The sequence below is a fragment of the Vidua macroura genome, chromosome 16, assembly GCF_024509145.1.
Source record: "Vidua macroura isolate BioBank_ID:100142 chromosome 16, ASM2450914v1, whole genome shotgun sequence".
NCBI lineage: Eukaryota > Metazoa > Chordata > Aves > Passeriformes > Viduidae > Vidua > Vidua macroura.
The window spans coordinates 14,902,756-14,917,721 of record NC_071586.1 but is presented as its reverse complement, the minus strand read 5'-3'; the positions used below and the strand labels follow the sequence as shown (position 1 = coordinate 14,917,721).

Genomic DNA, 14,966 nt, shown 5'->3' with positions numbered 1-14,966 from the left:
CCTCTTTATTTTATTATTATACGGAAAAATCCCATTTTCAGTCTAAAGAGAAGCAGGAAATATTCCCTCAAAACCTCTTCCATGTGTTCTGGGGGATGACAGCACATCCCCAGCCCAGGAATTGCAACCAGGGGCTAAGGGATGACTTTTCCCCCACATCTCCAATGGCCTCGCTCCAGAGATGAGGAAAATCTTTACTCCCAAAGTTTTTAAAGAAGGAGCAGGATATAATTAAAAAAAAAAACAAAAAACAAACCAGTAAATAACTTTAAAGTGCACAGAATTCCACATAAAATCCAGTAAAATCCACAGGAGGAGCTGCTCCGCGTTGGAGGAGGCTGAAGTCACCTGCCAGGTTGACGTCACTGCCATTCCAGAAAAATCTGGGAATCCCGGATCAACCAGAGCTCCCTGGGGAGCCAGGTTCAGGGTTTAATTCAGGACTGAGGTGTTTTATTCAGGTTTGAGGTGTTTAATTCAGGATTGAGGTGTTTAATTCAAGATTGAGGTGTTTTATTCAGGATTGAGGTGTTTAATTCAGGACTGAGGTGTTTAATTCAGGATTAATGTGTTTAATTCAGGACTGAGGTGCTTTATTCAGAATTAAAGAGTTTTATTCAGGATTAAGGTGTTTAATTCAGGATTAAAGTCAGGATTAAGGTGTTTAATTCAGGACTAAAGTGTTTAATTCAGGATTAAGGTGTTTTATTCAGGATTAAAGTGTTTAATTTGGAATTAAAATGTTTAATTCAAGATTAAAGTGTTTAATTCGAGATCAAGGTGTTTAATTCGGGATTAAGGTGTTTATTCAGGATTAAAGTGTTTAATTCAGAATTAAAGCGTTTAATTCAGGATTAAGTTGTTTATTCAGGATTAAAGTGTTTTATTCAGAATTAAAGTGTTTAATTCACGATTAAGGTGTTTAATTCACGATTAAAGTGCTTAATTCAGAATGGAAGTGTTTTATTCAAGATTAAGGTGCTTAATGCAGGATTAAAGTGTTTTATTCTGGTTTAAACTGTTTTATTCAGGATTAAGGTGTTTAATTCAGGTTTAAGGTGTTTTATTCGGGATTAAAGTGTTTAATTCGGAATTAAAGTGTTTAATTCACGATTAAAGTGTTTAATTCAGAATGGAAGTGTTTTATTCAAGATTAAAGTGTTTAATTCAAGATTAAGGTGTTTAATTCAGGATTAAAGTGTTTTATTCAGGATTAAAGTGTTTTATTCAGAATTGAGGTGTTTAATTCAGGACTGAGGTGTTTTATTCAGAATTAAAGTGTTTTATTCAGGATTAAGGTGTTTTATTAAGGATTAAGGTGTTTAATTCAGGATTAAAGTGCTTAATTCAGAATGGAAGTGTTTTATTCAAGATTAAGGTGTTTAATTCAGAATTAAAGCGTTTAATTCAGGATTAAGGTGCTTAATTCAGGATTAAAGTGCTTTATTCTGGTTTAAACTGTTTTATTCAGGATTAAAGTGTTTTATTCTGGTTTAAACTGTTTTATTCAGGATTAAGGTGTTTTATTCAGGATTAAAGTGTTTAATTCAGGTTTAAGGTGTTTTATTCAGGATTAAAGTGTTTAATTCGGAATTAAAGTGTTTAATTCACAATCAAAGTGTTTAATTCACGATTAAAGTGTTTAATTCAGAATGGAAGTGTTTTATTCAAGATTAAAGTGTTTAATTCAAGATTAAGGTGTTTAAGTCAGGATTAAAGTGTTTAATTCAGGATTAAGGTGTTTTATTCAATATTAAGGTTTTTAATTCAGGATTAAAGTGTTTTATTCAAGATTAAAGTGTTTAATTCACGATTAAGGTGTTTAATTCAGGATTAAAGTGCTTAATTCAGAATGGAAGTGTTTTATTCAAGATTAAGGTGCTTAATTCAGGATTAAAGTGTTTAATTCAGAATGGAAGTGTTTTATTCAAGATTAAGGTGCTTAATTCAGGATTAAGGTGTTTAATTCAGGTTTAAGGTGTTTAATTCAGGATTAAAGTGTTTAATTCAGAATTAAAGCGTTTTAATTCAGGATTAAAGCGTTTAATTCAGGTTTAAGGTGTTTAATTCAGAATTAAAGTGTTTAAATCAGAATTAAAGTGTTTAATTCGGAATTAAAATGTTTAATTCAGGTTTAAGGTGTTTAATTCAGGATTAAAGTGTTTTATTCCGGATTAAAGTGTTTAATTCAGGTTTAAGGTGCTTAATTCAGGTTTAAGGCGCTTAATTCAGGACTAAGGCATTTAACTGACCTCCATCCCACCAAAAAAGCGCCAAGACCACAAGAAAACCCGCGGAACTCTGGCAGCATTCCCGCGGCGATGCCGACGAACGCCCGTTTTCCTGCGGATGGCCCCGCCGGGCTGGCAGGATCCCGGGAACGCCCCGCACCTGCTGCAGGCGCTGCTCCAGGCGCAGCTTGGCATCCCCCAGCTCCCTGCAGCGGCTCTCCAGGGCCTCGTCGCCCGCCGCCCGCTGCCTGCGCAGGTCCTCGGACGCGTCGCGGATGATGCTGTGGATGAGGGATCGCAGCTGCACCGACGCCAATTTTTCCTGTTCCGCCCTGGAAATGTTGTCGTGGCTGAACTGGGCCCAGGATTTCGGTGTGGAGGCGCTGGAGGGATAAAGAATGGGAAGAATCGGGGGGTTTTGTGCTTAAAATTGATATTTTCGCCGGAAAAGCGGGAGCGGCTTTTGGTTGGTTTGGCTCTTGTGGATTTCTAGTGAGGGATAGGATTGATCCTTTAATGAGTTAATGAAAATTGGCAAGTAAATTAAGAAAAATTCTTGGAGGAATAAAATATTTGGATAAATCAATTGAAATCTTTGAGTAAATCAGTTAAATCCTCCGATAAATTAATAAAAAAAGTTTTGGAGAGATTAATGGAATATTCTAATAAATCAATAAAAATCCTCCAATGAATTAATAAAGAAATTTTGGAGAGATTAATGGAATATTCTAATAAATCAATAAAAATCCTCCAATAAATTAATAAAAACGTTTTGGAGAGATTAATGGAATATTCTAATAAATCAATAAAAATCCTCCAATAAATTAATTAAAAAGTTTTGGAGAGATTAATGGAATATTCTAATAAATCAATAAAAATCCTCCAATGAATTAATAAAGAAATTTTGGAGAGATTAATGGAATATTCTAATAAATCAATAAAAATCCTCCAATAAATTAATAAAGAAGTTTTGGAGAGATTAATGGAATATTCTAATAAATCAATAAAAATCCTCCGATGAATTAATAAAGAAATTTTGGAGAGATTAATAGAATATGCTAATAAATCAATAAAAATCCTCCAATAAATTAATAAAAATTCTTGAATAAAATAAGAAAAATCTTCTAATAGATCAATAAAAATCCCCAAATAAATCAATAAAAATCCCCAAATAAATTAATAAAAATCCCCAAATAAGTTAATAATTCTTGAATAAAATAAGAAAAATCTTCTAATAGATCAATAGAAATCCCCAAATAAATCAATAAAAATCCCAAATAAATTAATAAAAATCCTCCAATAAATTAATAAAAATTCTCCAATAAATTAATAGAATATTCTAATAAATCAATAAAAATCTCCAGCTAAATTAACAATAATCCTCCAATAAATTAATGAAGATCCTCAAATAAATTACGGAAAATTCTTGAATAAAATAATAAAAAACTTCTAATGGAACAATAAAAATCCTCAAATAATAAAAATTCTCAAATAAATCACTTAAAATCCTTGAATAAATTAATAACAATTCTTGGATAAATTAATAAAATGTTCTAATAAATCAATACAAATCCCCCAATAAAGTAATAAAAATCCTCAAAGAAGTCAATAAAAATTCCTAAATAAATGAATAAAAAATCCCCAAATTAATGAACGCTCACTCCTGTGGCTTCAGAGCAACTAAAGCCTGAGATAAAATCACTCCAAGTGCTTCCATCTTGAGCTAAAGCTGCTCAAAACGTTCACACACGTTTTTTGTCCAGTCTTGGCAAATAAACCTGGGAATGTATCCAGGCTGGAAATAAAAAACCAGGATCTTGACAGGCTGGAGAAGGGAAGGATCCAGGGACACCTCAGAGCCCTTCCAGAGCCTAAAGGGGCTCCAGGAGAGGAACTGGGACAAGGGGTGGAGGGACAGCACCCAGGGAATGGAGGGATGGGATATTGGGAAAGAATTCCCTGCGAGGGTGGGGAGAGGCTGAAATACAATTCCCAGAGAAGCTGTGGCTGCCCCATCCCTTGGAAGAAGCCAAGGATGAGTTTGGAGCAAGCTGAGATGGTGGAAGGTGTTGGGACTGGAAGCGGATGAGCTTCGGTATGAGCTCGGGAATATATCCAGGATTTACAGGCTGGAAATAAAAAACCAGGATCTTGACAGGCTGGAGAAGGGAAGGATCCAGGGACACCTCAGAGCCCTTCCAGAGCTTAAAGGGACTCCAGGAGAGGAACTGGGACAAGGGGTGGAGGGACAGCACCCAGGGAATGGAGGGATGGGATATTGGGAAAGAATTCCCCATGAGGGTGGGGAGAGGCTGAAATACAATTCCCAAAGAAGCTGTGGCTGCTCCATCCCTTGGAAGAAGCCAAGGATGGAGTTTGGAGCAACTTGAGATGGTGGAAGGTGTTGGGATTGGAAGCGGATGAGCTTCGGTATGAGCTCGGGAATATATCCAGGATTTACAGGCTGGAAATAAAAAACCAGGATCTTGACAGGCTGGAGAGGGGAAGGATCCAGGGACACCTCAGAGCCCTTCCAGAGCCTAAAGGGACTCCAGGAGAGCTGGAGAGGAACTGGGACAAGGGATGGAGGGACAGGACCCAGGGAATGGAGAGATGGGATATTGGGAAAAAATTCCCTGCGAGGGTGAGGAGAGGCTGAAATACAATTCCCAAAGAAGCTGTGGCTGCCCCATCCCTTGGAAGAAGCCAAGGATGGAGTTTGGAGCAACTTGAGATGGTGGAAGGTGTTGGGATTGGAAGCGGATGAGCTTCGGTATGAGCTCGGGAATATATCCAGGATTTACAGGCTGGAAATAAAAACCAGGATCTTGACAGGCTGGAGAGGGGAAGGATCCAGGGATACCTCAGAGCCCTTCCAGAGCCTAAAGGGGCTCCAGGAGAGGAACTGGGACAAGGGATGGATGGAGGGACAGGACACAGGGAATGGAGGGATGGGATATTGGGAAAGAATTCCCTGCGAGGGTGGGGAGAGGCTGAAATACAATTCCCAAAGAAGCTGTGGCTGCCCCATCCCTTGGAAGAAGCCAAGGATGGAGTTTGGAGCAAGCTGAGATGGTGGAAGGTGTTGGGATTGGAAGCGGATGAGCTTCCAGGAACTTCCAACCCAAATATTCCACGCAGGACACGCAGCACGACCTTTCCATCCACGGAGCCGCCTCGAAGCTCTTTCCAAGCCCAATCCCAGCAGGGATTGAGCGTTCCAGGGGTGCTGTGCCAGGGGGATCCTGGGAATTACTCACTTCTCCTCGAACTTGACGGAGCTGGGGTGGAACTGGACGTTGGTGCTGTCGCTGCAGTAGCCGGCGCATTTGTCGTCGATGTGATACGTCTCCACCTTATCCGACCAGTCCAGCTCGCAGTTCTCCTTCTGGATCCGGTTGGATCTGGAAAATTGGGATCACAGCTCAGCAGGAAGCAAGAGGATTCCCAACCCATCCCTCCTGGGGAAGAGCAGCTCCAGCTTTTGTGTTCCACGGGGAAGTAAGGCCACGAAATTCCCTGCGGGCTGGAAAATCCCAAACTCTCCCTTCCCACCGCTGTCTCCTGGAAGAGGAGCCTGACTGAGATGGGATTTTGGGAAAAAATTCCAACGTGAGGGAGCCTGGAAGAGGAGCCTGACTGAGATGGGACTTTGGGAAAAAATTCCAACATGAGGGTGCCAGGAAGAGGAGCCTGACTGAGCTGGGATTTTGGGAAAAATTCCAGTGTGAGGGTGCCAGGAAGAGGAGCCTGAGATGGGATTTTAGGAAAAAATTCCAACGTGTGGGTGCCTGGAAGAGGAGCCTGACTGAGATGGAATTTTGGGAAAAAATCCAGCGTGAGGGTGGGGAGGCCCTGGAATAGAATTCCCAGAAAAGCTGTGGCTGCCCCTGGATCCCTGGAAGTGTCCAAGGCCAGGCTGGAGCACCCTGGGATTGTGGAAGGTCTCTGCCCATGAAAGTGGATGATCTTTAATGATTTTTAGATTAAAATTGCTGCTTTGTTGTTAATTAGAGTCGCTCAGTTAATTATAATGAGAACGATTCTAATTACAAAAGCCTGTGGGTTGTTATCAGCTGGTAACAGCAGGTGTCACTCTCAGCCAAGGAATTGGGAATTCTCTTGGAAAATGGGAATAAAATTAAGATAAAATGGGACTAAAACTGGACTAAAATGGGGCTAAAATGATCTTTAAACGATTAAAACCCCAAATTAAACTCATTAGACTCCTCTCATGCTCTAATTAATATAACAGAGCTACTTTATATTAATTGGCATTTACAGCCATTTTTTAAAAATCAGTATTTCTTTTATCAGGTGGAACAGGAGCAGATTAAAGGATTTTTTAAACTAAAATATCAGGTTTCCAGCAGTTAATTCCTTTATATTGATAGATTTTTAGGATACAACAACGTCTTTCCAAAGGGTTTGTTAGAAATTCCAAGGAAATAATCCTTTGGAATGGCAAGGAACACCCGGCCTGGCACAGAAATTCCAGATTTAAAGTTCACACTGACATCTGGTGGCAAAAAACTTCCTCTTGGAAAGCTCCTTTGATCCCAAAAATCCCTTTAATAATACAAAGATATTCCCAAGAAGATACCCAGAGAATATTTTTATAGCCCTGGAATTTCGTGTTGGAAAACAAATCCAACACAACTGTGGAAAGCAGGAAATTTTAAATCTACCTGAAAATCTACCTGAAAATCTACCAGAAAACAAATCCAACACAATTGTGGAAAGCAGGAAAATTTAAATCTACCTGAAAATTTAAATCTACCTGAAAATACCTAAATAAACCTGAAAAGGTTTCCAGGTTTAAAAGGAATTCCCACAGCTCCTAAGCCTGGCCTGGCTGAGATCTGTGTCCACCTTTATCCCAGGAATTATTTGGCTGAAGAATCCTGGGAGATGTTTTACCTTATCTGGGTGGTGGCTTGGATGATGGTTCTTTTCAGAAGATCCCGGATATCCCGGATCAGATCCGCTTCCTAAAGAAAAACAGGGATACTCCCATGGATCCAGAGCAGGAAACACAATCCTGAGGAGCAACTTGTGGATAAATCCTTAAATTTCCTTGTCTGCTCTCACTTTGCTATGGTAAAACTTGGAATTTTGGAGTCGTCAGATCCTGAGGGAACTCAGCTCTAAACCTGTGGAGGCTGAAAAACCTGGAATACTTCAAAAGCCTGGGAATTCTGTGGATTCCATGAGAAAGTCTGAGTGTTACCCTGTTATGGAAGGAATTCTTCCCTGGCACAGATTCCCAGAGAAGATGTGGCTGCTCCATCCCTGGAATGTCCAAGGTCGGGTTGGACAGGGCTTGGAGCAGCCTGGGACAGTGGGAGAGGGTGGGAATAGTGGGAAGAGGTGGGAATTGATGATTTTTAAGGTCCCATCCATCCCAAACCCTTCCAGGATTCCATGATCCCATCAGATTAAACGGAATAAATTAATTCCTTGCTCAGTTTTGAGATAGGGAAAAATCAGGGAACATCCCCAGGCCTGGAACCAGATTAATCAGGGTGGACTTGATGAGCTTTAAAGTCTTTTCCAACCTAAACATTTCCCCGATTCTCTGAATTTTGTAACAATTCCCACATGGAAATATCCTACACCAACTCTTCCCTGTTTATATTTTTAACTGGAAAAACTTCTTAAATATTGATTATAAATCAGAAATTACACTCAATTCCCATTCAAAATATTCCTAAATCCTATCATGCCCTCTATGTGGAATCCTAGAACATCCTGAGTTGGGAAGGATCCACAGGGATCCAGAAATACCTGGTTCTTCCCAGGATAATCCCCAAAACTCCACCAGGTTTAAACATTTCAGCCTGATCCATATTTTTTGAATATTAATCCTCTGGTTTAATGAGTAACTGATCATGAACCGACTCTGATTGGAGGCTGCAGGTGAGTAATTATTAATTAATTTATGGGACATTGGAATAGGTGTAATTCCAGGATGGAAAATACCCCAGCAAATGTGGGTTTTGTAACATCCAGCACAAGAATGACACTGGGATTTGACAGGAATCTCGGTGACAGGGTTGGATCATCACCTTGGCAAAACTCGGGGAGAATTAATGTCAGAAACTGCCAAAATTTGGTCAATTTGAGCATGGGAACAGCCGAGGACTATCCCAGTGTTCCTGAGCTTTTGGATTGTGGAGTTTTAAAGTGGAACCTGCAGAGAGGAGGGGATTTCAAGGCGAGCAGAGCAGGAATTTATGTCAGAACAGGGTTTTTGTGTTGGTGCAGGAAAACCCCAGGTTGGTTTTGTTGGGGTCTGGGCTGAGGGAGGGATCTGCTCTCCTCCAGCCACACTTCTCAAAGTGATTTGAAACACTTTTTAAACACAGCAAGGACTCGAAAAATTCCCTTGGAGTGACGCCGGGAGTGCAGGAAGGCGCACCAGACCGCGGATCGCGGGAGACACTTCCAGCAGCCGCAGCTTCACCTCCTCATCGCTGCTCCTCATTTCAGCGCCGGCAGCAGCAGCGCCAGGGCTGTCACCACCCTCGGGTGCTGCTCACCTTCAGCAGCTGCCTCTCCACCTCATCGATCACCAGGTCCGGGGGCTGCCGCCGCTCCCGGCACTCCAGGTTATCCACGACAACCGCGTAGGGCACCTCGGTGGCATCGAGCGCCCGCTCCAGCCGCAGCTTCTGGGCCGCCAGCAGCTTGGTCTCGGCGTCCAGCTCCATGATCTCCTTCTGCAGCTCCATCCTCCAGAAGTGGACGTCCTGCAGCCGCTGGCCCAGGGTGGCCTTGGAGTATTGCTGGGCTCGCTGCGCGCTGGCGGCCGCATGCTTGACCAGGTGCTTGGCCTCGGCGCGGCCGCGCTCCGCCTGCTCGCCCGCCGTGAACGCCTCGTAGCAGACGCCCGCGTTGCGGCGGTGCCACTCGGGCAGCTGGTATTTGGCGGTGCGGAAGCCGGCCATGGCCATGCCGCAGCAGGAGCGCGGCCTCTCGCTGCGGGCCACATCGCAGGTCTTGCTGGGCAGCGGGCAGGAGGGAACGGCCGCGGGCTGCGGCTCCTCGGGCTGCGCCATGGCGGAGCCTCCGCCGCTCCCGCCCGAGCGTCCTCCCCTCACCGCGGCAACCGACGACAAGGCGGCCCCGCGAGTTTGATGGGCAGCCGCGCGCACCAATCAGAGAGCGGATCCGCCCCGAGGGCGGTGCTGATTGGCGGCTGAGCTGTCTGTGCCCGCCCCCCACGCGGCTCGTTGCCGTGGTAACGGGAAGGCGGTTGCAGTTAAACGGGGAAGGCCGCGGTGGCGGCCCCGAGCAGCGGAGGGCTGAGGGGGAATGCCGGGGATTTTGGGAGGGTGAGGGCACCTCGTTCCAGGAAGGAAGGGAGGTGCTCAGATCCGGTGCTTACCAGCACCTGGAGCCTGAAATCTGGTGTTTGCTGCCACCGCCAGATCCCAGATCCAGAAATTTCTCTGTTCCGGCACAGCCCAAGTCCAGCAATTTGCTGGCACGGAAAGGCAAAATCCGGCAATTTCCCGGCCACCGCCCAGGTCTGGTAATTTGCCGGTGCCAGGACTCCAGATCCAGCAAATTGCTGGCAGTTGCACCGCCCAGGTCTGGCACTTTCCAGCACCGGTACCGCCCAGATGCGGCAATTTCCTGCTGCTGGGGCACTCGGGGCTCTGGCTGAGCAGCAAAGGTGACCCTGAGCCAGGAGCTTTCCTCGGCTGCAGCAAAGCCCTTCCCGGCACTGTGCCCTGCGCCAGGAGGGATTGTGCCAGCGGAGCTGACCCCAGAATTTCTTCTCTCAAGGAGCTTTAAGACACGCAACATGGAGAAGCCAGAGCCCACTCTCAGCTTTCTGGAGTCTTCCAGAAGAATCCTGTGTGGGAAGCAGCCTGGGAGCAGGGTTTATGTGCCAGAGGAGGGTAATTCAGAGCCTTTTTTTCCCCCTCTGTGGGCTGAGGGCCTGGCCTTGCCCTTTCCAAGGGCCCTACAAGGGCCATGGTGAGGGCGGCTCGTTGCCATGGTGACGGGAAAAGGCGGGAAGGTGCCTGAGGGAGGTGTCATGGCGGCCGGGGCCGCCCTCATGAACCGTAGGAAGGACGTTGGGAATGAACGTGTCCAGAGGAGAGCAACGAGGTGAAGGGCTTGGAACATTTGGAAGAACGGCTGAGGGAGCTGGGGTTGTTTAGCCTGGATAAAAGGAGGCTCAGGGGTGACAGGATTTCATCCCAGTTCCAGCCCCTCTGGTTTCCCCTGGAAAATCCCAGGGACTCACAGAATGAAAAGGTTGGAAGAGATCTTCAAGATCAAGTCCAACCCATGCCCTAAACACCTTAACTGAACCAGGGACCAAGTGCCACATCCAGTCTTTCTTTGAACACATCCAGGGATGGTGACTCCGCCACCTCCCCAGGCAGGCCATTCCAATATTTTATCACTCTTTCTGTGAAAAACTTCCTAATATCCAACCTATATTTTCGCCGATGCCGCTTGAGGCTGTGTCCTCTCGTTCTGACATTTGTTGCCTGGAGAAGAGGCCAAGCCCCACCTGAGCACAGCCACCTTTCAGGGAGTTGTAGAGTGATAAGGTCACCTTTTCTTCAGGCTGAACACCCCCAGCTCCTCCAAACGTTCCTCACAGGGTTTGTGTTCCCAGCCCCTCTCCAGCCTCGTTGCCTCCTCTGGATGCGCTCGAGCATCCCAACGTCCTTCCCAACCTGAGGGGCCAGAGCTGGGCACGGCACTCGAGGTGTGCCCTCAGCAGTGCTGAGTACAGGGGGACAATGACCTCCCTGCTCCTGCTGGCCACACCATTCCTCACCCAGGCCAGGAGCCGTTGGCCTTTTTGGCCACCTGGGCACGCTGCTGGCTCGTGTTCAGCCGGCTGTCCAGTGCCCCCAGGTGCCTTTCTGCCTGGGCACTGTGCAGCCACACCATCCCCAGCCCATGGCAGTGCAGGGGTTATTGTGGCCAAAACGCAGGACTTGGCACTTGGATTTATTCAACTTCACCTTGTTAGACTCTGCCCATCCCTCCAACCATTCCAGGTCTTTCTGCAGAGCCATCCTACCTTCCAACAGATCAACACATGTCCCAAACTTGGTGTCATCTCCAAACTCACTAATGAAGGACTCAATCCCCTCATCCGTGGGATCAGTGAAGGCATTGGACAGAGCTGGCCCCAGTGCAGAGCCCTGAGGGCCAGCACTGGTGACTGTCCCCAGCTGGGTGCAGCTCCGCTCCCCACCTCTCTCTGGGCCCCTCTGCTTTTAGGCTGCTCAACAAACACATTTGTGCTCTTTGTCCTGTTTTTATTCCCACATATTCGTTGTTGAGGCCTTTCCTGTGACTCTGGTCCTGTTGGGGAACAGGGGAATAAAAGGGGAAGGGAGGTTTGGCTCTCCTGCGGGAGATGTGGATCTTGATGAGATTTGGGGAATTCTCTGCTTGGGAAAGGTGCTTTTTCCAGCTGGCAGAACTTCGGGATGGACCTGGCAGGTGTGGGCAGAATTCCCAGAGTTTCACAGGGAATCCCATGCTCCAGGTGGATTTTGAAAGCGCCTCCCCATTCCTGCAGAGCTTGGGGGATCACTCCTGTTTTGGAAAACTGAGAACGTACAAAAAAAAAACAGGATTTGGAGGGAATTATTGCTCGGATTCCGGCTTCTCCCAACACTTCAGAGCTTCGGGGGCAATTTTGGGAAGGATTATGGATATCCCTGCTGGATTACAACAGCTGGGAGAATTCCAGCCTCCAATCCCCCTCATGCTCTGGAGCTCATTAGTTCTTGGAATAATCCCTGGAATGCAAATAATCCCAGGTCTGTTCCGGGGTTTCGGATCTTTTCCAAGGATAAATGGGATCTGATGGAATTTATGGGATTTACTGTGTAGGAAAGTGCTGATGTCATTCATTTAATTCCTTCATGGAAAAGAGGGATAGAGGATTTTTTGGGATGCTGGCAGCAATTTGGGAAGGGTGGATGAGGGATAAACCTGGATCCAAAAATCATCCCTGGGACAGCTCAAGGAAAGGGAAAAGAGCCTGCCCCTCCCATCTTTCCCAGTTTTCCAGCCTAATAAAAGGATCAGGGATGGGCTGATCCTCCTGGGGAGGGACACAAGTGTCCCCTCATCCCGGTGTTCCCCCTCTCCCGCTTTTCCCGGCACACATTCCTCCATGTGCCTGCGGCGCTGCCGCCGTGCAGGAGCCGCTCGCCCACGCAGCTCCAATTCCGCGTCTGGAGCAGGGAAAAAAACCTGGAGCGATCCCAATCCCAACATTCCCGGCTGGCTGCTCCCGATGTGGGGGAACGGGAGGCGGGGGGCACTTCCAAGGGAATTTTGGGATTAAGGAATGTGGCTGTGCCACAGGGAGGGATTTTTATCCGGGCTGGAGCAGGGATTCGAACACAGGGATTTTATTCCCGGTGTTTGAAGCAGGAGATTCTCTGGGATAAAGGGAAAAGTCGGATGTGCTGGGATTTGGGGTGAGGCCAGGAAATTTAGGATTTGAGAAAGGAAGTGGGGGGGGGGGGGGGGGTTTGAATATTCCAGGTGTTGCTGGCTCTGATCCCAGCGCTGTGCCTGGAGTTTTGTGGGATTCCTTGTTTTTCCACTCAGGGAACATCCCTTGTTTTCCATACATGGAACATTCTTTGTTTTCCAAAGCAAATCCCTCTTTTGGGAGAGGCCACACAGAAAAGCAGGAAAGGAACAGGAGCTTCCCTATAAAATATTCACCGGCTCAGCTCTGCTGGAGCCTCCTGAGGAATTTTGGGATCTGGGATAATGAGGCTCCACTGCTCTTCCCGCATTTCTGCCTCCTCCTGGCTCATCCCTTATTAATGTGCCCTTTCCATGACTTTTCGGGATGGCTCTTCCTGCAGGAGCTTTCGATCCCTTTGTTCCTTCTCCAGGAAGGGAAAGCACCGCTGGAAAAATGGGAGAAGGGAATTTCCTTCACGGAGTTTGTTTGGATTGATGGGATTTTCTGGAGCATCCCATTGCAGCCCTGCCATGGATGGATGGGGACACTGGAATTTTTTCATCCCAGCCTAGAAAACATTTTTATGGGAAAGAAGGAGGAATTCTTTTCTTCCTGGGATAATCTGGAGCACAAGAGGAGCTTCCTGGAAAAGCTTTCCCATTCCAGGAGGAACCTGGAGGCTCCTGCTGCTCTGACCATTCCCAGGATGGATCATTGATCCCATTTCCACCTTCTTTTTTATCCTAAAATCCCACTTTTTTGTGGGATTGACTCTGGAATGGTCAGGCCGGGATGATCCTGGATTGCTCCTGGAATGGTTTGGATTGGGAAGGGATCTTAAAGCTCATCCCATTCCAACCCAACGCTTCCCATCATCCCAATCCTCTTCCAACCTTTCCTAGGACACTCCCAGGGATCCAGGGGCAGCCACAGCTTCTCTGGGAATTCCCTCCCAGCCCAGAATTCCTTCCCAATATCCCATTTATCCTCTGGCAGTTGGAAGCTTTTCCCTCTTTTCCCATCATTCCATACCCTTGGGAATATTCCCTCTCCATCTTTCCTGAAGATTTCAATCATTCCCGCCCAGCTGAGGGGATTTTCCTGGGAAAACCATGAAAGGTGGTTTTATCCCACTTTTTAAATGCCGGGAATTCTCCATGCTTGGAATGGAAAGAGGGAAATCCAGGAGAGTGGGAACACCGGGAATTCAAACCGAGGGAAAACCGGGAGTGGGAGCGATTCCAGCAGGAGTGAGGTCAGCGGGAATCCTCGGCAGGAAAACCCGGCTGGTTCCCATGGAAACGCCCAGCCAGGATTTCACACTCCACAAGTTTAAAGTTGGCATTCCATAAAAAAAAAAACGGGAAAAACCCAGGGAGGGAATCCTGAGGGAACCCCTCCAGCACCTTTATTTTTCCTTCATGGAATGCGTGGATAAATAGGAATATTTGGGAGTGGAGCACAATTCCAGGGAGCTGCTCCCAGTTCAGACACTTCCAGGTGATTTTCCAAGATTCCAGAGGGTTTGGAATAATTTTGCCGTGGGATAATCAGTGGCACAAGGAGCTCGTTGGAAACTAAAGGAATTTTAAGGGATAAATTAAATAAAATTAAGGAAAAAAGGGAATAAGAGGAGCTTGGAAGTCAAGAATCCATAAATTCCTGATTTTCTTCTTGGGAAAAATATGGAATTGCTGGATTTGGGAGGAAAAAGGAATTTTAAGCAATTCCAGCCCCAAGGTGGGAATTCGGGAATTCCTGAGTGGAGCAGGGATTCCCTTCCAGCAGCAAAGCCCATGGAAGAGGGAAAATGAAGGGATGCAGCTGGAAAATCCAATTAAAAAGAATAAAAAAGGCAAAAATCCCAAGTTGGAGCTGTTGTGAATCCTGAAGTGTTGGAATTGTGGGAGAAAATGGGAAGGGGTTTTCTGGGATGAAGTGGGATGGGTGGGAATGGGAATTGACAAAACTATTCCATAATTGATCCTGGAAAAGTCAAATAATCTGAATTTTTGGGGATGATTCCCAAACTTCAGTAGCAGTGCTGTGGTGGACAAGTTTGGGAATTCTCTCCCCAGAGAGAATTCCAAAAGAAATCCAAGGATTTAGCCATAAACCAGGAGTAATGATGAAACTGGATTGGGAATTTTTTATTCTTTATCTCCTTTGGGATACACCAGATCGATTTATTTGAGCCAAAATATCCCAAAAATCCCCTTTAAACGGGAAATAAACCAGGAATGAACCCCAAGGAAAGC

The 14,966-nt window shown here is 46.0% G+C and overlaps 1 protein-coding gene and 1 long non-coding RNA gene across 2 annotated transcripts; one reads left to right on the top strand and one right to left on the bottom strand.

Moving 5' to 3' along the window:
• Window positions 1-2,223: 2,223 nt before the first annotated feature.
• On the bottom strand, window positions 2,224-9,364 carry TEKT4 (tektin 4). Its single transcript, XM_053992392.1, has 4 exons — window positions 8,774-9,364; window positions 7,152-7,222; window positions 5,492-5,635; window positions 2,224-2,614 (listed from the first exon to the last, which is right to left on the bottom strand). Exons 1-4 carry the CDS (start codon window positions 9,290-9,292, stop codon window positions 2,224-2,226), a joined length of 1,125 nt encoding a protein of 374 aa, XP_053848367.1. The 5' UTR covers window positions 9,293-9,364.
• A 57-nt stretch (window positions 9,365-9,421) lies between these two features.
• Window positions 9,422-14,576, top strand: LOC128815430 (uncharacterized). Its single transcript, XR_008439632.1, has 4 exons — window positions 9,422-9,912; window positions 10,029-10,141; window positions 11,267-11,429; window positions 13,139-14,576. It is a non-coding gene; the product is annotated as an uncharacterized LOC128815430 (long non-coding RNA).
• The last annotated feature ends 390 nt before the right edge of the window (window positions 14,577-14,966 follow it).

Excerpts from the sequence above, each read along its gene's own strand:
- TEKT4 (XM_053992392.1), bottom strand. The coding sequence starts at position 9,292 with ATGGCGCAGCCCGAGGAGCCGCAGCCCGCGGCCGTTCCCTCCTGCCCG. Across the intron at positions 7,223-8,773 it reads TGGAGAGGCAGCTGCTGAAG|GAAGCGGATCTGATCCGGGA; the intron begins GTGAGCAGCACC and ends GTTTTTCTTTAG. Across the intron at positions 2,615-5,491 it reads TCCGTCAAGTTCGAGGAGAA|CGCCTCCACACCGAAATCCT; the intron begins GTGAGTAATTCC and ends TTATCCCTCCAG.